Source organism: Cricetulus griseus, chromosome 2 (assembly GCF_003668045.3).
Source record: "Cricetulus griseus strain 17A/GY chromosome 2, alternate assembly CriGri-PICRH-1.0, whole genome shotgun sequence".
Classification (NCBI taxonomy): domain Eukaryota; kingdom Metazoa; phylum Chordata; class Mammalia; order Rodentia; family Cricetidae; genus Cricetulus; species Cricetulus griseus.
This window is the reverse complement of record NC_048595.1, coordinates 100,967,007-100,990,171: the sequence shown is the minus strand read 5'-3', so window position 1 is coordinate 100,990,171 and position 23,165 is coordinate 100,967,007. Positions and strand designations below refer to the sequence as shown.

At 50.7% G+C, this 23,165-nt stretch overlaps 2 protein-coding genes across 2 annotated transcripts in view; one reads left to right on the top strand and one right to left on the bottom strand.

The window, feature by feature from the left end:
• Nucleotides 1–19,156, top strand: part of Dnai1 (dynein axonemal intermediate chain 1) — a 43,696-nt gene extending 24,540 nt beyond the window's left edge. The window contains exons 13-20 of the mRNA XM_035438697.1: nt 5,870–6,117; nt 10,596–10,685; nt 10,797–10,884; nt 11,468–11,547; nt 13,046–13,194; nt 13,295–13,394; nt 16,097–16,282; nt 19,058–19,156. Of these exons, the coding sequence (XP_035294588.1) occupies nt 5,870–6,117; nt 10,596–10,685; nt 10,797–10,884; nt 11,468–11,547; nt 13,046–13,194; nt 13,295–13,394; nt 16,097–16,282; nt 19,058–19,156 (1,040 nt within the window). The remainder of the gene's footprint in view (nt 1–5,869; nt 6,118–10,595; nt 10,686–10,796; nt 10,885–11,467; nt 11,548–13,045; nt 13,195–13,294; nt 13,395–16,096; nt 16,283–19,057) is intronic.
• A 272-nt stretch (nt 19,157–19,428) lies between these two features.
• Enho (energy homeostasis associated) lies at nt 19,429–21,650 on the bottom strand. The gene is made up of 2 exons (XM_027403322.2): nt 21,193–21,650; nt 19,429–20,224 (listed from the first exon to the last, which is right to left on the bottom strand). Exon 2 carries the CDS (start codon nt 20,064–20,066, stop codon nt 19,836–19,838), a length of 231 nt encoding a protein of 76 aa, XP_027259123.1. The 5' UTR covers nt 20,067–20,224; nt 21,193–21,650; the 3' UTR covers nt 19,429–19,835.
• Nucleotides 21,651–23,165: the final 1,515 nt, after the last annotated feature.

Below are 23,165 nucleotides of genomic sequence, written 5' to 3'. Positions count from 1 at the left end.
ACAGAGTGGGGGGCAGCGGTAGGAAATGGAGAGGTTTCACTGTTGATATCAGAAGGCCTGAGGACCACTGCAGCCATTCATCTGACTTGTGTATCACCCAGGAAAAATTAGACTCCTAAAATTAGAGTTTGGGCCACCCTTCCCTGAATGCCTGTGATGTTTGGTTCCTGTTGCTGCAGCAGCGAATGACTACAAACACAATGGCTTAAGCAGCACATTTCTTCTGAGTCCTGAGGCCAGAGTCTCGGGATGGATTTCACTGAGTTAAAGTCAGGTGTCAGCAGGGCTGTGTTCCTTCTGGAGGCCCCCCAGGGAGCACCTGTTTCTTTTTCTGTTTCCAGTTTCTAGTGGCTGCCTGCATCCCATGGCTTGTGGCCCTCTTCCAGCCAGCAAACGCATCACCCTGACATCGGCTTCTGCCGTCATGTCTGATTCTCTGACCCTCTTGCCTCCTTCTTTCCCTTATAAGAACTCTTATGATTACATCAAATCCACCCGGATAATCCAAGATAATCTCCCCATCTCAAGGTCTTTAACTTAATCACATCTGCAAAGTCCCTTTTGCCATACAAAGTGACATATTTATAGGCTCTAGGGATTAGGATGTGGACATTTGTGGGGGGGCATTATTCTGCCTACTCCACGCCCCCTCCAAGTGCCTCTTGCATGACTTAATAAGGGAGTCATCAAACAGCTGCTGCCTTGGAGCCAGTCCTAGGCTGGCCTCGATTAGGATGCCACAGTACGAGAAGAAGCCTGCCAGCCTAGGTTGGCATGGTGTCCTTGTCTCTGCAGTTGGCATCTATTTCCTACTGACTGCTGACCTGGTGTTAGCCTTGTGCCCCAACATGCCCTCCACCTGCCTTGCTCTCCTTGAGTCATGAGTAGTTCTTCTGCAGCCAGAATGCTCTACAGTGTCCACCCTGAATAAACAGAACCGCACCAGACAGGGATGGCAGCTATGGGACTGAGGCACCCAGTGATAGAGTTCAGTTTAAGAGGATGTTGATCTGTCTTGCTCATTGGATATTGTTCTGGGGCTCCGGTAGCAGAAGCTGAGGACAGTCAGAGCTTTGGTCTATGGCAGAATTAAGACATGCACATGAAACCAGGCCTAGTGGCTTAGACGTGTAATCCCAGCTACTCTGGAGGCTGAAGCAGGATGGTAAGTTCATGACCTGCCTGGGCTACAGAGTAAATTCAAGGCCAGCCAGGGCAACTTGGTGAGATCCCTGGTTCAAAAGAAAAATAAGGAGAGAGCTAGGCTCAGTGGTATAGTATTTTTCTAGATTCAATCCCCAGTAAGTGTAAATATCTGTTTCTCCCTCCCTCCCTCCCTCCCTCCCTTCATCCCTCCCTCCCATCCCCTAAGATGGTGGTTTTAGGAGAACTGCCACATAAGGCTCTGTCCATTGGGGTTGATTCTTCACCCCACACCTTGTGAATCATTGACGGGAGAGTTAGGGGGTTATGGTGACTGTGCAGTAGAGTGGGGTGAGCAGGAAACAAACTCAGTCACCAGAAAGAATGAGATGTGTGCTGAGTTGTGTTCCACTGTTGACTTTAACCTTTTTTCGTCCTTTATACTGATAGTGGGGAACACACTTTCTCAGAAGCCAGAGCCCTAGTAGCTGAATGTTCTGGAAGAATTCCCAGAGACTATCAAGACTAGTAGATTTTCTCACTCCTAGACCCTTTCCTCCCTTTGTTCCACTTTCTGTTATACCCAGCCACATGTACTTGCTGAAATCCTGTAGTTTGAAGGACTCTAGAATTTCTTCGTTGGCACCACAATAGAGTCTTTACCTTGTTATACAAAGGTAAAGCTAGGTGGCTCCCATCTGAGGTCACTGGAACTAGGAAGTCAGTGGCATTAAGAACAAAGTACTCCAGGGATAGAGATTTAAGGCTTCTGATATCATTGGTAACTGGAGCACTAAGTGATCCTAATGTTACACTGGGACTAAAGGTGACCTGGTTAGTTGTGTACTGGGAATGTTGGGTGGCTGAGCAATGACGTCATCAGGCTTCTGGTGCTCTGGCTGGTGATATCATACTAAGATTTTTGGATGACTGGGCAATGATGACAGTGACAGATGATGCCACATGAGGACCGTTGGTGGTTTGAGTAATAATGTTGTCACTTAATGATTTCTAGATAGGGTGATGAGAATCACATGAGGCTGTTGGGGGTTGGGGCTGTGATGTCACACTGGGTATATGTGTAAGTGGAATTATGAGATCTCAACAAGCCACTGAGGTCAGGAATGAGTTCACCATACAAGAGTTAATAGGAAACACCAGTCAAGTGAAGTTTTCTCTGCTTTCCCGGTGTATTTTGACAAAAAGAGCCTTGAACTAAAATTCACAAAACACACACTTTAACCAGTACTACTGTACTCTGTATTAAGGATGATTCCTTTGGGAGGGGGAATGTTGAGACAGGGTTCCTCTGTGTAGCCCTGGCTGTCCTGAAACACTCTCTGTAGACCAGTATGGTGTCAGACTCACAGAGATCCTCCTGCCTTCCGAATGCTAGGATTAAAAACATGTACCACCACTGCCCCACAAGGAAGACTTCTTTAGCTTGCAAGTAACAGAGACCTCTAAAGCGAAGTGGAGGAAGTACGACTGGATCCCAGCATGTATGTGACCACAACACTAGTGTGACTGGTTGTTCATGACATCATCTCTCTGCACAGCCATTCCCTTTATCATGCTTGATCGCCCTGTGTCTTAAACATTGTCTAGTGTAGAGCCTGCCGGTTTGATCGCCCTGTGTCTTACACATTGTCTAGTGTCCATAGAACCTGCAGGTTTGATCGTCCTGTGCCTTATACTTTGTCTAGTATAGAACCTGCAGGTTTGAATTGACTTTGCCAAAAACCACCATACTGTTCTGGTTGGTTCTGCCCCTTCTTCTGTCCTCTTCCATATAAAGAACAAATTACCAGGCCTGCAGGGATGGCCTAGTAAGTAAAGGTGCATGCCACCAAGCCTGACAAACTAAGCTTGATCCCTGGAACCCAGAGTAGAAGGAGAGAAATGACTCCTACAAATTGTCCTTTACCTTCCACATGCCATGGCATGTCAGTGTCTCTACACACACCAATAAATTAACATAAATAACTTTAGAGACCAGATTAATGGAGGAAGATAAGTTCAGCTATTAAAAGGACACCATGTGACATGTGACATGTATCATGCATGCAAGTAGACCATTTTTCCTCTCTGAGACTCTGTTTTCCACGCATAAAGTCAGGGCACCACAGTTCTGACTTCTTGTACCAGTGGTTCAGCAAATGTCCTCTCTGTCTTCACTGGTCATGAGCACTGTGAATGTCCTCAGGAGCCAGGGGTACCTGGAGTTTGTTTAGATAAAGTAGCTCATCACTACTGTCTATCATGGGTCCAACCCCAGTGCACTGCTCTCAGCCTCACCAGCCATTGCTTCAGTCTCCCATTCTCCCTCTTACTTGTCCATCCCTTACCCTTTGTCAGTCTTGGCTAGTATGGAGGGCAAATTGGAATCAGAAGCCCCTGTGGCTCACCTCTAGCTAGTGGCCAGCTGGAGAGCCGGCGATGGACTGTCTTGGGCCTTTTAGGGCGAACCAGGAGTGGAAGGATGGGAGGTTGGAAGAGGCAGGCCAGGTGCTCAGGGTCTGCTTGATGGACACAAGGAGCAAGGGTGAGCAGTTGTAGCCCTCCAGGCCAGATCTAGATATCTTGGCTTGGAGAATTAACCATCGGGGCCCACCTAGGAGCTCACAAATGGAGGTACTGCCAGCTCCCCATACCTACTTCAAGGCAACCCCTTTACTGTGGTTTTATCTTCAGGGTGTTATGGGGTGTCCACCAGAGAAGACTGCTCAGACATGGGTTTAAGACAATAGAAATTCTTTCTCATCTGGCCAGTGACTGGGCCAAACAGTCACTGGGTGTTTGGGATCCCAGTGTAGACCTGAGCCTTTCTCAGGGTGAGCTTTTAAGCACAAAAACCATGTCCTGGGCTGACATACTCAAGTTAACAAGAACAGTTAGCCAGAAGCAGAGCTACAGAAGCTAAAAAGCAAGGTTAGGAAATTTAGAGCCTTTCCCAGAACTATGGACTTTGATGGATTAGATCTTTGTTTTAGTTTTGGCAGGTGGTGCTGAGTTTTATGGACTGAATGGCACTTCCATCATGGTGTTAGTTGTGCTAAGATCTGAGCCTGTTACAAGGGGATCTTGAGGTCCCCAAGCTCACTTCCCCTAGGACAGAAATGTTTTCCTTCTTGCAACACCACCTCCATGGCTCAGGCTGGACCCTAGAAGCTTCTACTATTAGCGCAGCTCTTCCTCACACACATGGCCTGCAAAGGGTATAGAGAGGATCCCTGAGCTATGAGGATCCATCACAGCAAAGAAAGGTGGAATTTTCCATAGGCCTTGTCTTCACACAGTCTCTGAGTGCCAGTACCTGGGATGTACATGATAATAGCTAAGGTTATGTCATGGGTCCAGGGACTATGTGGGACACCTTAGAAATAAGACAGAGAGAAAGGACTAATCCATACTTGTCAAACTGGCCTTGCTTTCCTACTTTCCCTACACCTCTGCACACCTCAGGACCAGCTTCTTTGCTGTGCATGGCCAGGCTCTGCAGCCTTTAGGCTAGAGGAGGAAGCTGGGGAACAGGGATAATGGAAAGGTCAGTGGTTGCCTGGGGTAGGGTGCAAGATGGAGAACTACATTAGTCTGTCTTCTACCTTTCCAGGTCTGGCTCCTTGAGCTTGGGGAGGCTGGGAGGTCTGGACTGGCAGCTAGAAAACTGGAAGTGAGGGCTGGGTCCACTTCCAGTGCTGCTCAGTGGCTGCATATCAGGATCGTCACTACGAATGCAGATGATGTGGGGCGGGTAGGGAAGGTGACCTTTGCTGAAGGGTCCATCGTTAATCACTGAGATCTTCATTTGGGCTGACTGGGCCTGTGGAAGCCTGACCCACCCGGCTAGAGACTTCCAGATGTAGGAGGTCTGCTAAGCGCCCAGGCACAGCTGCTCTCGGGAACTGTGAGATGAAGCTGTGAGGAGATGCTTACAGGTGGCTGCCATGGGCTGACTGAAGACAGCAGCATGTCTTCATTGTTTTGTCCTGCTTGCTGAGCTGGGAACTGAAGTCTGGGCTTTGTGTACTCCTCCTTCTGCTCCTCTTTTTCCTTTCTCCTCTCCCCTTCTTCCTCCCTTCCTCCTTGTCCCCCCATTCTCTTTTGTTCTATAACCCCTTCTCTTTCTTCTCCTTTCTTCTTTCTTCTTTAACTTTTGAGACAAGGTCCAAATTAAAATTTCCCAGACTGGCCTTGGACCTGAAGTCCTCCTGCCTCAGCCCCTAAGTAATGGGACTACAGTCCTACATCATCAGGCCTGGTTAGACAATAGCACACTATATCAAGCTTAATTCTTGTCCTTGGCTGAAGATTTGTAAGGAACATGGGTATCTGGGTATGTGTTGTACTGCAGCCTGCTCCTAACCTGGGTATCCAAACCCCTGCTGAGGGTACTACTCTCCCCCAAATTCACTCACATTCTTCAAATAGTGACAGTCTGAGCTTGCATCCCCCTCGCCCCCCGACCCCCGTTCTGTGCCCTAGAGAGAATAGTGACTGTTGATGATTGGCCTAGTCACCTTTACCAGCTGTTGGATCTATCAGAAGAGAGGGCCAAATTCACATTTCCACTTCATAGTCACAGAAGGAAGGCCAGAGAGTCATCCCATGTTCTTTCACAGGCACAGCCAGGTGGGACCTAATCATTTGGTGGGGCACAGGCAAGGGGGATCCCCTGGCAGAACAGATGGACCTTCATCTGCAGTCTCCCATCTTTCCTGGGTAGATGACTTCATGAAGCAGAGTCGGGGCATGCTGCTGCTCTACAGCATGAAGAACCCCAGCTTTCCAGAGTACATCTTCAGCAGCGAGAGTGGTATCATGTGTCTGGACATGCATGTGGACCACCCCTACCTGGTGGTCGTTGGCTACTATGATGGCAACGTGGCCATTTACAACCTCAAGAAGCCTCATTCGCAGCCCTGCTTCCGCAGCACCTCCAAGTCTGGCAAGCACACGGACCCTGTATGGCAGGTCAGCTCAGGAGCCATGAATGAGGGACCTTGAGGAGGAGAAAACCACAAGCAAGGGCTGGAGGGGCTGGGGAAGTCAGGTTCCAGCCCAGGAGCTGGATATGAGAAGGGGCAGAGAAGGGCAAAGGTGAAACACAGAGCCAAAAGTTTTCTTTTAGAACTGGAGTCTTTGGGAGGTAGTAACACAAGCCTTTAGTCCCAGCACTTGAGAGACAGAGGCAGGGAGAGTTCTGAGTTTGAGGCCAACCTGGTCTACAGAATGAGTTCCAGGACAGCTAGGGCTACACAGAGAAACCTTTTCTGGGGAAAGCAACAACAAAAACAAAACAAAAAACAAGGAGCTGGAATCTGCTGCACATAAGTTCCATCATGAAGACCTTAGCTGTCTGCCAAGACTGGCTTATGGATACCATCAGTACCTCTGCAGCTATGACTGGACACTTCCAGGACCTCTGGTTCAGATCCTTATCTATAAGGTTCCTGGACCCCATAGGGACCCCCCTCTGCCACCTGAGCAAGATTTGGGGATGTTCCCAGATAGGAATAGCACTGCCTACAGCACACCCTCTGGCTGGGGCTGGAAAGTCTGGTGGGCGCTCTATATTCTTGAGCATCTTTGTAGCATCCCTCTTTCCAGACAGGTTTAGCAAGGAAGGCAAGGCTTGTCTCACTCCGAGAGCAGTCCATCCCCACCGTGTTCCCATGTTCCAAAGGTGCCCCATCTCTTTAAGCTGTATACCACTCTCATGGGCAGGTCTGAGAGAATCTAAGGTTGGATTTCTGCCTCAAGTTGCCCCAAGTCTCTGGGCTCTTCTGTCAATACTTAGGGCTCTGTCTTCCTCTGCCCTCCTGCCCTGAAGATCTTCAGCCAGGTGTTTTGTGCTCATATCTTTTGGACCTGAGTTCATTGCCCCAGGCACGGGATATGCACTCCAGATAGGCCTGAGTGGAGAGGCTTCTTAGGCCTGGGGACATGGCACCCTCTCAGCTTAAGCTTTTCCCCAGAGCCTGGGGCAAATGGTGTTAGAGAGTCAGCCCTCGGGCTACATACCATCCCCATCTCACTCTCTGGAGAGGTTCTGTCCACCTAAAAGTCCACATCATTATCTCCATGCACATGGAACTCTCCAGATATGAAGAGGGTATCACCAAAGGCTCTAGAGCCCTGACTCTGCTTCCCCAGCCTAGACAGCCCAAGGCCAATCATGAAGCACCTATATTAACTTTACCACCCTCTCCCTTCTCAAACCCAGGATTGTGGAATCCATCTAGAGTCCTACCCTGCCGTATCTTCTCAATCAAATAGCAGGGTGGGTAGTCGGGCACATAACCTAGGAAGGACCCAAGGACCCTGTCACTTGTCTCTCTACTTCCTATTTCATTCTTTTCCTCTCATGGTCTCCTCCCTGTTTGCTCCTGTGGCTGATGAGGGTGCTTAATTAAGGGCTTTGCCTCTGGGGTTCTTGGTGACAGATAACCTCGGGCTGACCAGGGCAGGGCAGACTTCTCATTCTAAAGTGTAAGTGTGCAGAGGCCAGGCAGATCTTTCTAGAGGAAGTAACTTCTGATCTAGATTTTGATTTGATTTGATTTTTTTTTTTTTTGCATAGCTTTGGCTGTCCTGGAACTCACTGTGTAGACCAGCATATTGTTGAACACACAGAAATCCTCCTGCCTCTGCCTCTGGAGTTCTGGGATTAAAAGTGGTTGCCACCACACCTGGCTCCTGATCTGGATTTTAAAGGATGTCACTGTGACAAAAGGAGTCACCAAGCAATAATAAAGGGCTTCAAGCATAGTGGCCCACTGGGAAACATCATTCAGAGCTTGTGTGATGGCGGAGAGTAAAGGTCTGAGGAAAGGGCAGACTCCCAGTTGGGAGTGTGCTTAGCTTGGGCATTACAGATCAGTGGTTTCAAATATAAGGTTAATACAAAAGTGCAATATATCAAAAAAGACGAGAGCAGAACCTCTCTGGTAAAACCAGGGCCTTGCTTACTTAAGGGTCCCCTGTTGTCATTTCTGCTGCCTCCTGTATTACTTCCCAGGGGTCCTAAGACACCCTATGAGCATAGTTTGAAGATCATAGCCCACTCATCAGAGGATTTGTATGGAGGTGTAATTGTCACTATAGTGTTTTGGAAAGGCACTCTGGCTACAGCATGAGAATTTTTGAAGGCTGGGAATAGGTAGAGGTACTGGAGATGAAGATGTGGACACGGGATGGAAGCCGTTGGGGTAGGGGCATCAATAGAAGGAGTAGCTTAGACATGGGAAAAGGGAATAACTGTGTTGTCTGGTTTTGAGGTGCCCAGTAGGGCATCACTGGATGTGGGAAACAGCAGAGAGGAACATATGTGACCAGAGGTTAATAGGAAAGGCAGAGGGAAAGCCCCAGTGTGCTATTAAGAGCCTGGGGCTTTAAGACAAGCCAGGCCTGTTGAATGAGATGTCCAAGGCCTAAGACCCAGGTCCTTTTTAAAGGACCTGTGCCATGTGTCTGGACCCAAGATTTCAGTCGCCAGTCTGGGGCAGTCTGTTCTGTTGGCAATAGAAAGCCATGGGAAGCTGTGGAGCCAGGGTTTTCTGACTGGGTTCCTGTTTTGTATCGAACAGGCTCCTTCCCCAGGCAGCCCACATGCCTGCCTGAGCTCTGATCAAACCATAGCCAGCAACACTCTGTCCATACTGTACAATTATAGGAAGGGAACAGGAAGAGCGTATGAAGAGAGACTGGGCCAGTACTCTGTCATAATCAGATAAGCAGGAAAAAGAGGGATTCCTTACAGTGCTCCCCACACTGGTCCCTGAGTCCTCACTGCTTCTCTGAACCCTGTTGATAATCCTTCCCTCTCAGCTTTATTCTTTCCCTCTCACCTCCACTCTAGGGGTGTATGTGTGATTTACACACACACAGAGTCATTTGCAAACCACACACACACACACACACACACACACACACACACACACACTGGGCATGAGGCTGCTAAGTGGGGTGTGAAATACAATTTCCATGAGTGCTGGCGTCTGCTCATTAAACACTTCCCTTTGCGGCTCCCCTGTGCCTCTTACAGCTTGGCCTTTGACACCTTTGTCCCCTCCCACCTTTAAAGGGACCCTGTTTGCACAGAAGGGGAAGTGGTCCCAAGATCCATCTATATTGTGCCTTACAGCCTCTGCAGCATTCTGGCCTCCCAGTGAAAGCACAAAAGAACCCGCTACCCAGACAGGCCCAGGCAGGACTTAGCCTTGCCTCCTGCAGCTGCTCCAATCTGATTCACCAGGCCTAGGGGCTGGATGGAGAGAGACACCCCCTTTCTCCCCTCCTCCCCCGCCCCAAACAGCCATGGTGACAGCTGCGGTTGCAGGCAACAGCAGTTACAGGCAACAGGCCTAGGTCTTGGCCTCCCTCTCTGGACTTCAGCTTGTGACAGAGGGAGGGGACTGGACAGGGGTCCCAGCATGGGGGGTCTGGAGGGAGTCAGAGGATGGAAAGCTCTGGGCACCCAGCCCCACCCCAGCTTTCTGGGACTTGGCTTGGCCAAGCCTCCACATCTGGCAACAGAAACTTGAGCCTCAAGCGTGTCATCTTCATAAGACAACAGCTCTGTCTCCAAAACACTTTCCCATATGTTTGCTTCCAGCCCTGAGAAGACGGGTGGGGCAGGATAATTAACCCGGATTTGCAGATGGAGAAATGCAGCTCAAATCTGGGATTTGGGAGCAAGATTCTGGGAGCAGGAGCTGGTGTCGGTTTGAAGATGGGAACAAAGGAGACTCTTTCAAGAAAAAGGTCAAGCCTAGAAGAGAGGACCGACTCCCTTCCCTCACCTCCAGAAGCTTGTGGCCCACCTTCCTAGTGGGTAATAATGAAGATATTAGCTAGCTAGAGATTTTTGTGTGGTTTTGAGACAAGTCTTGCTGTTTAGTCCAGGCTGGTCTAGAACTCGTGGTCCTCCTACGTTGGTCTTCTGAGTGCTGGGAGTCAGTTCACACAGATGCCATCAAACTAAAGGTTTGGCCCCATCCGCTAGTATTTTTGAGCATTTACTACGTGCTGTGTTCTGAAGATTTTACAGACAGTAGATCCTTTACTTCTCACATTATCATGACTTCCATTTTATAAGTGAAAAAAAAAAACTAATTGTGGGGTTCTGACCTTTTCAGTCCATGGCTATGTGAGGAGATTAAACCCAGAACCAGAATCTCCCATAACTAGACTTCTAAAACAATGCAGAAAGAAATTGGGTACCACTACGGCCAAAAGTGCATCCTAGGGCGATGCTCTGGCTGCTACTGTGGTCCCCAGTTGGAAACAGAGCTGGGTGAGATGAGATTGGGAGGTCTCACCATGGAGTTCTGAAAACGGGCTCCCAGGACTTCTACTTGAGCCCTGGATCAGTACATGGGGGGCTCTGCCTACAGCCCTAACCCTACACCCTAACAGAGTTCCAAAACTTATGGCTTGTGATGTTTCAGGTCAAGTGGCAGAAGGATGACATGGACCACAACCTTAACTTCTTTTCTGTGTCGTCTGATGGCAGGATTGTGTCATGGACTCTCGTAAAGGTGCCTGTTCCCCAGAAAGGGTCACGGAGGGGTGAAATGGGAGGTGCTAAATGGCAAAGAGCCACTGAACCAGCCCAGCCCTTCATCCTCCCCACCCGCCTCTGACTGCAGAGTGAGCTGGTTCATATAGAAGTCATCAAGCTGAAGGTGGAAGGCAGCACTACAGAAATCCCTGAGGGGTTGCAGCTGCACACTGTAGGTAGGAGCCCCAGGCCTCACACCTCCAGTCCAAGTACCCCAGAATCAGTGGCAGTGGCCATTTACCTTCCCAATGCTCTCTCCTCATTTGTGCTGGAGCCTAGACTGGAAGAGACTTATGGGCAGAGCCCTTGACCATTGGCACACGCCCCTATTCAGGCAGGTCCTTTCCCAAGTGCAGCCCCTGCTCTTGTTTATGCAGATCAGGTGCTGCTCTGCAGATCCATCCCTGTTTATGCAGATCTAAGCCCTGTTTACCCAGATCCTGTCCCTGTTTACTCAATTCCTACCCTGTTTATGCAGACTCTATCCCTGTTTGCACAGACCATGTCCCTGTTTGCAGACCCCCATCCCTGTTTACCATGACCCTGACCCTGCTTAACTCAATCCCTGCCTTGTTTACCCAGGCCCCCATTCTTGTCTGCAGAGGCCTAACTGCCTAGGGCAAGCAAGCCTGTGGTCCAGTTTCTGCTTTCCTGGCCCGAGCCCAGCCCTTACAGCGGCCCGGTTCTATTTGTCCTACACTGAGCTGGGTGGGAGGTTGCCTCTGAGAACCAGGCTAAGTCTGTCCCCTTTCTTCCAAGGCTGTGGCACTGCCTTTGACTTCCACAAAGAGATCGACTACCTGTTCCTGGTGGGCACAGAGGAGGGGAAAATCTATAAGGTGAGGCAGCATGCCCTGTCAGCTCACCTCTTCACAGGGCCACTTGGCACTAAGCACCTAGGGAGGGTATAATAGTTAGTATCCAACAAGTCCTGTTCTGACACCATCTAGTGTTCACTGTTCTGGAAGCCTTTGGGGGAAGAAGAATGCATTTCTCTTAAGTTTTTTAAATTGGTGTGTGTGTGTGTGTGTGTGTGTGTGTGTGTGTGTGTGTGTGTGTTATGTCTATGGGCACACTCATGGCACAGTGTGCATGTGGAGGTCAAAGGACAATTTGTTGGAGCTGGTAGGTCTCTTAACTCGGCTCTTCAGCCTTGGTAGCAAGCAAGCACTTTTAGCCACTGAGCCGTCCTGCAAACTTTTTTTTTTTACATTTATTTATTTTAGTGATGGTGTTGGAGACACAAGCATGCCACAGTACATGTATGGAAATCAGCAGACAGCTTGTAGTTTTCCAAGGGTTGCACTCAGGTCATTAGGTTTAGCAGCAAGCACTTTTTCTTGCTGAACCATCTCACCAGCCCAAGAATGCATGTCTTGGTTCTCTTAGGTGGCAGAAAGAGGGGCTACAATCAGGACAGGTGACAGAGGATCTAGAAAGTAACTTGAGCCCGTCTCTTTCCTTCTCTCCTAAGAGGCAGGCATGGGAGTAGGGGCTTGGGGGAGCTAGGACATTCCAGGTGGACTCCCTGGAGGAGATCTGAACTTGAGCTGGGCTTTGAAGGCTAGGTATCAAACAGCTTCATCTTTGAGTGTGAGGACACAGCCTCACAGCCAGTTTTGTGCCCTGTCTCAGTGTTAGTAGGTGAACATCCCTCTGAACCTCCATCGTCCAGAAATAGCTGTGCTGTGAGCTTTTCTTAGGCTCCGAGACTTAGAATGTTAATTACAGACAGCCTCCCGGGAGCCCCAGAGGCCCAGCCCGAGTTGGTCTGAATGCAAAAAAGGTCCCCACCCCCTCTCCACCCCTCCCAGTGGCTGCGGGAGAGAGGCAAGCAAAGGAACAACTAGTCACTTGGTCTCCTGGAGGGAGGGAGAAAGAGGCTTGCTGGCCAGGGCAGACACTGAATGAGAAATCTGGAGATCTGAGTCTGCTCCTGGCTCCACACCTGCTCTGACTGTACAAGGTGGGGTGCTGCTTACTGTGGCATGGGTGATGGATGATCTGCAGTGAAGCCATGGCTCTGTCAACCATGGACAAAAGATTAGACCGTGTCCCATCCATGCCTAGGGCATGAGACCCACTTTGCCTTGCCACAGAGAGAGAAGTCACTTTCTTACTGTCACTTCCCTTCAACCTCAAGGAGGGCACCCATACCCAGCCAGAACCCCAATCCTTAAGTGCTCTCTCCCTTTGGGAGTTGGGGGGTGGGGAGGGCGCAGGTGACAGAGGCTCAGGTGCTGAATCTCTAGGGCCCCTAGGGAAAGGTCACTGTTTACTTTCCTCTCACTATAGATCCCAGCCTTCCTGAATCACCCATCCCCTACCCTCCCATAGTGCTCTAAATCCTACTCCAGCCAATTCTTGGACACCTATGATGCTCACAACATGGCAGTGGACGCTGTGCTATGGAACCCATACCACACCAAGGTCTTCATATCCTGCAGCTCTGACTGGACAGTGAAGATCTGGGACCACACCGTCAAGTGAGGGGCCTGCCTTGGCCCTGCCCTGCCCAACGCCCTCCCCTCAGCTCTGCTGCTATGAACCCTCTGTGTTACGGGCTTGACCTTTGTGCCACTGCAGGACCCCCATGTTCATTTATGATCTGAACGCAGCCGTGGGTGATGTGGCCTGGGCACCGTATTCTTCCACTGTGTTTGCAGCGGTCACCACAGATGGGAAGGTGAGTAGTCCTTTCTCACCCTGCTGAGCCACCATGGAGACCGGGAGGTGCCTTGGGGTCTCTTTCCTAGAGAGCCCACCACATGCCACACCAGGTCAGTTGGGGATGATGGGACAGAGAACTCTGCATTTTAAGGGCCAGGCTTTGCAGGGAAGTGTGGAGGAATCCTTCATCACAGGGGACCTCAAGGAAGGATAAAAGGAAGGAAGGAAGGAAGGAAGGAAGGAAGGAAGGAAGGAAGGGAAGAAGGGAGGGAGGGAGGGATGGAGGGAGGAAGGGAGGGATGGAGGGAGGGAGGAAGGAAGGATGAGTGTTCATCTTGGGGAACAGACCCTCTGAGGAGCTAAGCTGCCATCCAGAAGTTGTCTTCCTTGAGGACCCTGTGAGGGGGTAGAGGATGCCTAGCCTCTGGGCCAGTCGCTTGTCTGTAAGGTAGTGACCCCCCCCACCTCCAGAAGTGTCCGAGTTGGCCTGAGGAGTATGAAAGAGACTTGGAAGCCACCTTGTGTGAGAATGCTCTTAGGTGCAGGCTTGCTTGCTTCCTTTATGGAATTTGATATAATCTGACGAGCACCTGCAGCCCCAAGGAAGGAATCTAGTGATTAAGGCATCATCCACGTCAGACATCCCCCCCCCCAGGAACACGTTGCTAAGGGCTATCATGGTGCTGGGCCCCAGGCTAGGATCTGGCGATTCAGGCACCTGCTCTTATGGATCTCACATTATAGTGGAGAGGAAGACAAAAAAAAAAAAAAACAGGCACCAAAATTCCTAGCACGTTAGAGAAGAGGACCAAAAGAGGGTGGTGCATAGACGAAAATGTTTATAGCAGCATTATTCATAGTGTCCAAACAAGGAAAGGGGACAGTGTCCATCAAATCATGAACAGCAAACAATGCAGTGTGTATGCAAAAGGATCATATTCAGCAGACAAGGAACATATGACAACATAGATGACATGGAAAGCTTATGCTAAGTCTAATAGACCAGACGCTAAAGAACAGATAGATGATATGTCCAAAGTAGATTTGCCCCCACATGCCTCGTGTCAAGAAACAAATCTATAGAGACGCAGAGTAGACTTGTGTTTGCTTCAGATAGAGGGGTTGAGAAAAAATGGGGAGTGACTATTAATGAGTACAAAGTTTGCCTTGTAGGTGAAGAAAACACTCTAAAGTTGGTTGTGATAATGGCTTGATAAATGAATGTGCTTAAAACCAAGGAGTGTATACTTAGGTACGTTAAGTGGATGAACCTTATAGTATGTGTATTATTATCTCAGTAAAGCTGGTATATGACACAGAGAAAGCCAGGCTTGGTGGTACATGCCTATGCCTATATTCCCCAGCATGCAGAAGGTGGAAGGAAGTCAGAGATCAAAAGTTTGAGGCTAGTCTGCATTACATAGCAAGTGGCAGCAGGCCAGACTGAGCTATCGAGTAGACCCTGGGGTGGTGGTGGTGGGAGCTAGGTGCTTTCTTAGGAAAGGCTTCTTTAATGAGGTGTAAAGCTCAAACTGGGAGCTGAATGACAAGTACTAGCCTTTCACAACAACCATCATCACCATCATCATCATCATCATCATCATCATCATCATCACCATCATCACCATCATCACCATTATTTAGTTCTGCCTGCCCTCTTATATAGACCAGGCTGGCCTCCAACTCACAGAGATTCGCCTGCCTCTGCCTCCTTAGTGCTGGGATTAAAGGTGTGGGTCACCATGCCCTATTACGAAGTTGAGGTGGGAAATCTGTACACACTGGGGCAACAGGACACCAGTGTTCTGAGGTGGGAATGGGACCTGAGACAGCATGCCTGGGCTACAGTGAGCGAACGACAGAGGCTGAGGGTGAGAGTGAGGACATGGGCAGCATATGGAATTTGGCTCCAAGGAGAGTGGAGAAATTTTTTTTAAAGGGAAGCTGGGGCACTGTGTGAAGGATAGATTGCAGATAGGCAAGAGTAGAGGCAGGGACACTGCTGGCTGTCACAGCACGAGCTGATAGTGATCTGGACTCCCAGAGAGGCAAAGATAATATCAAACATTATGGGGCACTAGGCACCAAACTCTGAGCACTTTGTATTTATTAGCTGGGATAAACCCCTGGCTCTGCCACTTACAAGCAAGTTAGCCTCCAATAGCTTCCAAGTCCTCATTTATAAAATAGGGATAGTAACAGAACCACCATATGGAGTGGTTGTGAGGGGTATAATATAATTAGATGATCCAACCTTAACACTCCTGCCCAGAGCCTGGAACATGGTAAGTTTATTAGCCTGGATAAATGGTAGCTGCCATTATTGGTTCTTTTTCCAAAGCTTTGGGTTTCTTTAGGGTATTTTTATACACACATGTCATTTTAGTTTGTTCCATCTTCTTCCCTCCCTCACTGTCCTCTCCATGCCTCCGATCCCCCTTACCTGTCCCCTTTGTCCCTCTAACACTCTCCTCCTCTGCTTTCCTGTCACACACATCCCATTGCTGCTATTATTATTTAGTCTGCATAGACTTAAGATTTCTAATTTTTTTTTACCCTCACTCCCTCATTGTGGGAAGAAAGTAAACCAAAATAAAGTCCTTCTGCTGTCTCCAGCTCAGCTGTGCTGACCGTTAGCCTTCTGAAGGGTTCCCAGGAAGTCTGAGGTGGGACACCAGGGCCTCATTTAGCCAACTGGTGACAATAACCTCTCCGTAGGCCCATGTGTTTGACTTAGCTGTCAACAAGTATGAGGCTATCTGCAACCAGCCTGTGGTGGCCAAGAAGAAGAACAAGATCACCCACGTGCAGTTCAATCCCATCCACCCCATCATAATTGTGGGTGATGACCGTGGGCACATCACCTGCCTCAAGCTCTCTCCCAACTTGCGAAAGATGCCGAAGGTACGGGCTCTGGGGGTCCTGGCTGCCAGCCAGAGACAGGGGGATGACAGGGAGGAGCCAGGGGCCACCCCAAGTTTCTGACAGGAAGGATTCAAGGTAAGGATGGTGTCACTGCCTGAATGAGGAAGCTGGGAGAAAGGTTTGTGAAGTAACATCAGTTTGACCTGCGGCATATGAGTTCCCTGTAGGGTCCAGGGGGTGATTTCCAAGGAGTAAGTGGGCTTGGAACATGAGGGAGGCGAGCATCATTGGCTTATTGGAAGTGCAGGATGTTGTGGGTATGACAGGTCACCAGGAGAGGGACTCAAGGCTTAGCTGAAGCATCCTTGCTGGGCTTATGGAGTTTCAGCTCCAATGGTCCCTGAACTAGGGAGCCGTGAGTCTACCCAGGGAAGGAGGAAATGAGCCATGAGCAGGGTAACTAGGTCAGCCGCTATGCAGGCCTCCTTCTGGGTTCTGGATTCTGTTTCTCCAGTCTCTAATGGTGAGAAGACTCAGCCCAGAGCCCAAGGACCCCACATGTATGACACTAAGCCCAGAGCAATGACCTCAAATCTATACCTAGCCCAAATTCATACTTAAGACTCAAGCCTCACAGCACAGGCCTTAGCATCCAGAGCCTCAGGACCCAACTTAAAAATACAGAATCCATTTGTATTGGAAAGTAGAAATGGCTCTGTTCTCTGCCCAGCTTGGGGCCAGGGTCAGGGTTGGCCAAGCTGCCCTGATCATTGAACTTCCGGGGTATAATTTGAGATATATACTGCAGTTTGGGGCAGAATCTGGGACTTGTCTTGTTCAGCTACAGTCTTCTTCCCCAAGTGTCCTTACCCAGCCAAGGACTGCACCATCCTTTAGATACTGGCATAGACTATTTCCCACCATGGCCAGGCAGGCACGGCCTGGAAGTATAGATGGCCTGTAATTGTAGCCAGCTGGGGGAGGGGGTGGACTTGGCTATAAATACTCAGAAGGCTGCTAAGCGCCTGCAGCTGTGGCCCACAGGCTGTGGTGGGCTTTGGGGGTTGGGGGAGTCGGGCATGGTCTAAATCTCTTTCCTGAGCCCAGCTCCTTGGCCTGAGGAGGGAGAAAGGAGGCAGCAATTTTTGTGGGACAGACAAAATCTGTTCTTAATTTAATGAGGGGCAGGCTTAAATAGCAGAGCTAGACAGCCCCCTGGGAGGATGATGGTCACTCTTTAGGAGAGGGGCATAGATAGCCCTGACACCATGAGCATGGCAGATGTGAAGGGATGCTACCCAATGTGACCCTGGGAGGAGGCAAGATTTATCATAGTTCCCCACTTCTCCCCACAGAGCAAGGGTCAGTTGTGGCTGAGGAAGTTGAACCTAAATCACCCAGGATCTGGGGTGGGGGCTAGTACTCGGGAGGATTAGAAGTTCCTGTGAGATGACCCTGTCAGCACTCAAGTGATTCATACAAAAGGAAGTCCTCCTGGCATCCCGACTGCCCTTCTTCCTCTGGGAGATGCAGATTCCCTGCCCTTCTCAAGAGGGCTTACCTCAGAGGCCTGGACTCCTCTCCCGGGAACGTTCCCTGAGTGCCATCAGAGGCCAAGAACTGTCTTTCTTTTCCTCCCATACAGTTGGGAAAGTGAGGCTCAGAAAGGGACTTGTCCTGTCTGATGGGGGAGCTAACCACAGCAATGGAACTAAAAATCGGGTCCCTTAAATACCAAGGGATGGGGTAAGGCTGAGAAACAGCTTAATTATGGAGGGAGAATGGGAAGAAAGAAAAAGATGGCTGTCCTGTACCTCCCCTGAGTGGAGCAGTGAGCTGGGTAATGGCAAAAGTACCAGACTGCATGCCAGGGGCTGTGGGAGCAGACCAGGGAGCTGGGGAAGGGTCAAGGCCAGAGAAGTTAGAACTCTGCAGGGCAGCAGCAGTTAGATGGGGCCAGGGAGGACCTGCTGGCTCTGCACTCTTCCCTGACCTTACAGCCCCAGCAGGTGTGGCTGGGGCTGGTGCCAGTAAACAGTGGGCACAGGTGGCAGAGAGGAGAGGAAGGCAGAAGTGGCAGCTGCCCAGCCTGCCTCTGCACAGTCCACATCCCACTGTCGGGACAGTAGGGAGAATCTGACTGACGTGGCCTGCTACCAAATTTTCAAGCCTCTGGGCCAAACATATCTGTGTCCAAACTCCCATTTCCCAGGCCCCAACTCACCAATGGGAGCATTAGAATGTTTTGTAGGTGGAAGCAAGGGTCATAAACTCAGGGTCTCAGAGACAGTCCCCACCACATGGAGTCACATGGAAAGTTCTGTCTGCTTTCATGAGTCTCTTGGTACTTACCTGGGTACATGACACATCAGGTCTGGCTTCACGTGGCACCCCTCCCCAACCCTATGAGGACACCTGTGGCCCAGTCCTCACCTCTCTCTCTCCTGCAGTGCATATCTGTCCCTTCTTCACAGGGCTGAACCTGGGTGATCCTAACAGAAAGCTCCTGCCTCTCTCTCCTCAGAGCCTATAGTTCTCCATGGCCGACTTCTGAGGGACTGAGGATAAATGCCTTTTCCCACTCCTGCCAGCACCAAGCCCTTGCTAAGCTTCCACACGAGAGTTGGAGGCCTCCTCACAGGCCCTCAGATGAGCCTCTGAGTCACCTAATCTGAGTAGGGGGAGGACTGAATGGCAGTAGCAGGAATCCAATATTTACTGGCAGGGGAGGCAGAGAAGCCACTAGTTATACCTACGAAGAGGGAGCCGGAAGCTGGTCCTTCACCATTCCACTGATGTTGCCCCTCTCTGCAGGAAAAGAAGGGACAGGAAGTGCAGAAAGGTCCAGCTGTGGAGATCGCAAAACTGGACAAACTGCTAAACCTCGTGAGGGAAGTAAAAACCAAATTTTGAGTCTGGCCCCAGGCCCTGGCCCACCTGAACCCAATATGCACAGCCCTTTGCTTGGGTACCAGGGTGCCTAAGCTCCAAGAATGTATCTCACCCTGATCAAGTCCCAGTGTTTGCTTCCCTCATTCTAGTTCTTGCGGTCACTCACCTTTTCTCCATGACTTGACCTTCAGCCTCCATTACTCTCTTTTACACAAATAAACCTGTTTGAAAACTCATCTCATACCTTTAATTTTTCTACCACACAGTCCCCAAGAAGAGGAGAAGTCTCAGGGTAAGCCATAGTTCCATTTATTATCCAACAAACAGTGGGAGGACCAGAGAAGGGGCCCAGCCTGGACACCCTCCCATTATTGCCATGGGTTCTAGTTTGCTTCCCCAACCTAGAGAGCCCAGAGGCGCTAAGCTTAGGGAGGTAAACAGCCCTTGGCCCTTGGGATGGAGCAGAGTCCAGATAGCCCTGGCCCTAGCACCAACTCCTAACCCCCCACTCCAGGCCTGGCTCTCTAGAGCTACTCAGACCTCTCTTTGAGTCAGGCTGGCTACAATCTAGGCTGCTGGGTCCAGTTTCAAATAGACTGGACTCTAAATTTTGGACCCCAGAATGGCTGAGCTCTGGGATCAAATGCCACACTCTGACTGGTATACTTAGGTCCAGGACTCCAGGATAGGCCAGGGGCCTTCAGGGCTGCAGCAGGTAGCTGCCTTCATGGCTAGGCTTCTGGGGGGGTGGTGCCTTCTCAGGACAGGGGCCAGGGCTGGAGTTGGGACTGGATTCCGAGAGAGAATCGACGTCAGTAGAACGAGAGTGGCAGGCCCAGCAGAGAATGACCCAAAGCAGTAGCAGCAAGAAGCCTACAAGGCCGTTGCAGACGATGGCAATGAGGGCCCCCTGGGAGATGGCTGCCCCCATGACAGGCAGCACCCTCAGGTCAGCGCAGATAGCGGAGCTGCCTCAATGGCAAGGCCCATGCCGAGGCACAACTCTGGTATGGCCGACTTTCCAAGGAGGCTGTCCTGTCCACACACAATGATTCCTGGGTAGTGGAGATGCCACCTGCAGTCCTGAGCCTGGGGAAGTACAGAGGAAAGAAGAGGGAGGTGAGGAGAAAGAAGTGGGCTGAAGCCTAGTGAACGGCTCCCCTCTCCCATCTTTGGCCTTCCAGGTAGGAGAGCACCGAGTCCCAGCAGGCTGGAGTACCTCCCAAAGCCAGTGCCTCCATCCTCGGGCCTGGCTCTGAGCACCTGGTGCTGTGGTGCGGCCAGAGTGGGGAAGCTGTAGTAGGCAGGAAGCCTGTATCTCATTCTTCTTGGAAGTGGGGGCTATAGCCTAGTCCTGCCCACCAAGCTTCTAGCCTTCAGACATGCTGTTGGTGGGCAGGACTGAGGTGGCCCAAGGCCCAGGAGGGAGAGGCTTATGGCTATCATTGTAGATGCTAGGGCATCCTCTCTTTCTGAAGGCTGCAGTAAGCCAATCCAGGAAACCTGCAGAGGTGCCAGCTCACACCGAAGGGAACTTTGTGGAGGCCCTGGCAGTAATGTGTGGGTCCTGTATATCCAAGGTTTAGGTGTTTAGGTGTGCCTTTCCTTGGAACTTTGCCTCCTCTGGGTCAGAGGTGTGTGTGTGTGTGTGTGTGTCTGTCTGTCTGTCTGTCTGTCTGTCTGAACGGTACACCCTCCTGTCTCTCTGTCCCCTGATGGATCTGCATCCTTGTCCCTACATACCTACCTCTGTGAAGGTGTGTGGCTGTCTGTCTCTGTGTCCCTATCTCAGAGTGTTTTGAGTGTTTCATGTGTGTTTCTCTTTTCTCTACCAGTCTGTCTCTGTGTATCGCTCATCTCTTCACGACTCTTATGTCCCTCTCTTCCTTTCTCCATGGGGTCGGCATCAGTGGTTCTGTGCGTCTTGCATGTACCTCTGTCTTTGTTTCTATCTTTCCTCCGAGCTGTGTGTCTCTCTCTGTGTGGGTCACTGTCTTCATCTCCGTTCAGGATCTCTGTATCTCGACCCCCTGCCCGTAGGGGAGCCCCCCCCTTACCTGAGTTGAGCCCGGTGCGCGCCCGCGGGAGGGTCCGGGGCAGCGGGATGCTCAGCGCCGACTGAGACTCGAAAGCCTGCGGGCGGGGGACGGCGGGAGGCGGGCAGGGGCGATGTCCACTCCCCGGGCCCTCCCCCTGGGCCGCGCAGCCTCCGCCGGCCGCTCCCGCCGGGGCGCGACCGGGCCGGCCTCTGCCGCGGGCGGTCTGCGGAGAGCGGGCACCTCCTCCCCCTGGGGCGGCGCCTCCTCCGCGGCCGGGGCCGCTAGCTCGCTCGCTCGGTGGCGCTCGGGCGGCGGCGGCTGGAGCGTCGAGGAGTTCGGCGGGGCTCGGCTGAGTTCGGCTGGGTTCGACTGGGCTCGGCTACGGCGGGAGGGAGTCGGCTGAGTTCGGCTGAGCTCGGCGGGCAGCAAAAACAGCGAAGAGCCCCGCCTCGTGAGTGGCCAGCGGCCTGCGGCCCTTCGGGGGCGGAGCCATCTCTGTGCCGCTGCCGCCGTTCAATTGGTTGGTCCGGCCAAGTTCCCGCACCATTGGTTGTGCTCTGGGGTGGGACACGACTGTCCTGGTGCAGAAGAGAAGGAGGGAGGGGCGGAGGGGGGGCGCTAGCGGGGGATGAGGGGCCACTTTGTTTTGATTCATCCCTTGAGAAGGTGGAGGGCCAGGGATTTCATCTTTTTTGCAGCTTCTTGCACCTTCCACACCTGGAATGCACCCCTGCATGTGAGGCATCCACCCCTCCATATCTGGGAGAAGTCTGTCCCTATTATCTGGAAAAAGGCCGTGTGTCTCCACACCTGACCCTCCTCACCTCCTATCTTCCTACACGTCCCATTCCCGCTCCGCATTCCCACTCCACAGAGCCTATAGATTGCCCCTGGTCCTAAGAACAGTATGCTCTTTGGCAACACAAGACCTTGGTTGCCTTCTACTGATTTCTTACCCAGTGTTGGTCACAGGCTTGTACTTTGATTGCTGGAGGGAGCCTGAGACACCTGAAGAATGGCTCAGCTCTAGCTGGACTAGATCCAAGCTCGATGGATGAGCTGACTCTCCATTCTGATAGCTCTCCTGAGACCAAAGCAACTCGGACAGGAGCAGTCAAGAGGGCCTTCCTTTCCTGGACCTTCACTCGACAGTGATGCTCCAGCCTAGGGCTTCGGGCTCGCACATGCCAGGCAGCCATGCTCTTTCACTGAGCTACATTCCTAGCCCTCAAGGGATTCTTAGGTGTTCTTATCTGGTCCCTCTTGTCTCACTTAAATATTGTCCATGGACAATCAGTTCTAGCATGGTGACTTCCACTCTGGAATACTGCACTCACAGCAAAATGTCTACTGAAATCACAGTGGTGTTGGTTCCTGGTTTCACTTTCTAACTTTGTGAGGTTGGGCAAATTTCTTGACTCTTCTAACTAGGGCTTTCTTCTCTACAAGCTGATTATAGTAATAGCTACTTCTCAGGTTTCTCACTAATTCATTTATACCATACCAACCGCATCAGCAAATGCCAACCAACATAACCCCCAGGACCAGGTGGCTAAGGGGCAGGGCCCCTCCTTCCAAGAAGACAGCTGGAAACCTGAATACTATTTGAAAAAGAGAAGGGAAAGTATAAAGTAATCTGAACGGCTGAATCATCTAAAGCTACTGTGTTAGAGGCTGTCTAAAATAAACTATAGACCCCGTGGAGTTTGTCAGAATGGATTAATTTTAGTTTCCCCCCTGTTACCCAGCAGGGTGGGGGTATTGTGAGAAAGATCAGATCAGTTAAGGGAATGAGAGAAGACATATGGTCGCACATCTGAGTGTAATGTGAGTGAATTTGTGACCTAGCCACAGGGGTTCAGATTTTATCCTGGAAACAGTGGGGAGTCACTGAAGAATTTTTAGCTGCGGAGTGATGTGACCATATCCAGAAATTAGAAGGATTTTTTTTTTTTTTGGTCTGTTGGGTGGAAAGGAGTTTTGAAAGCATT

What these genes read in the sequence shown, in the direction of transcription:
- Enho (XM_027403322.2), bottom strand. Translation starts at nt 20,066, where the DNA reads ATGGGGGCAGCCATCTCCCAGGGGGCCCTCATTGCCATCGTCTGCAAC.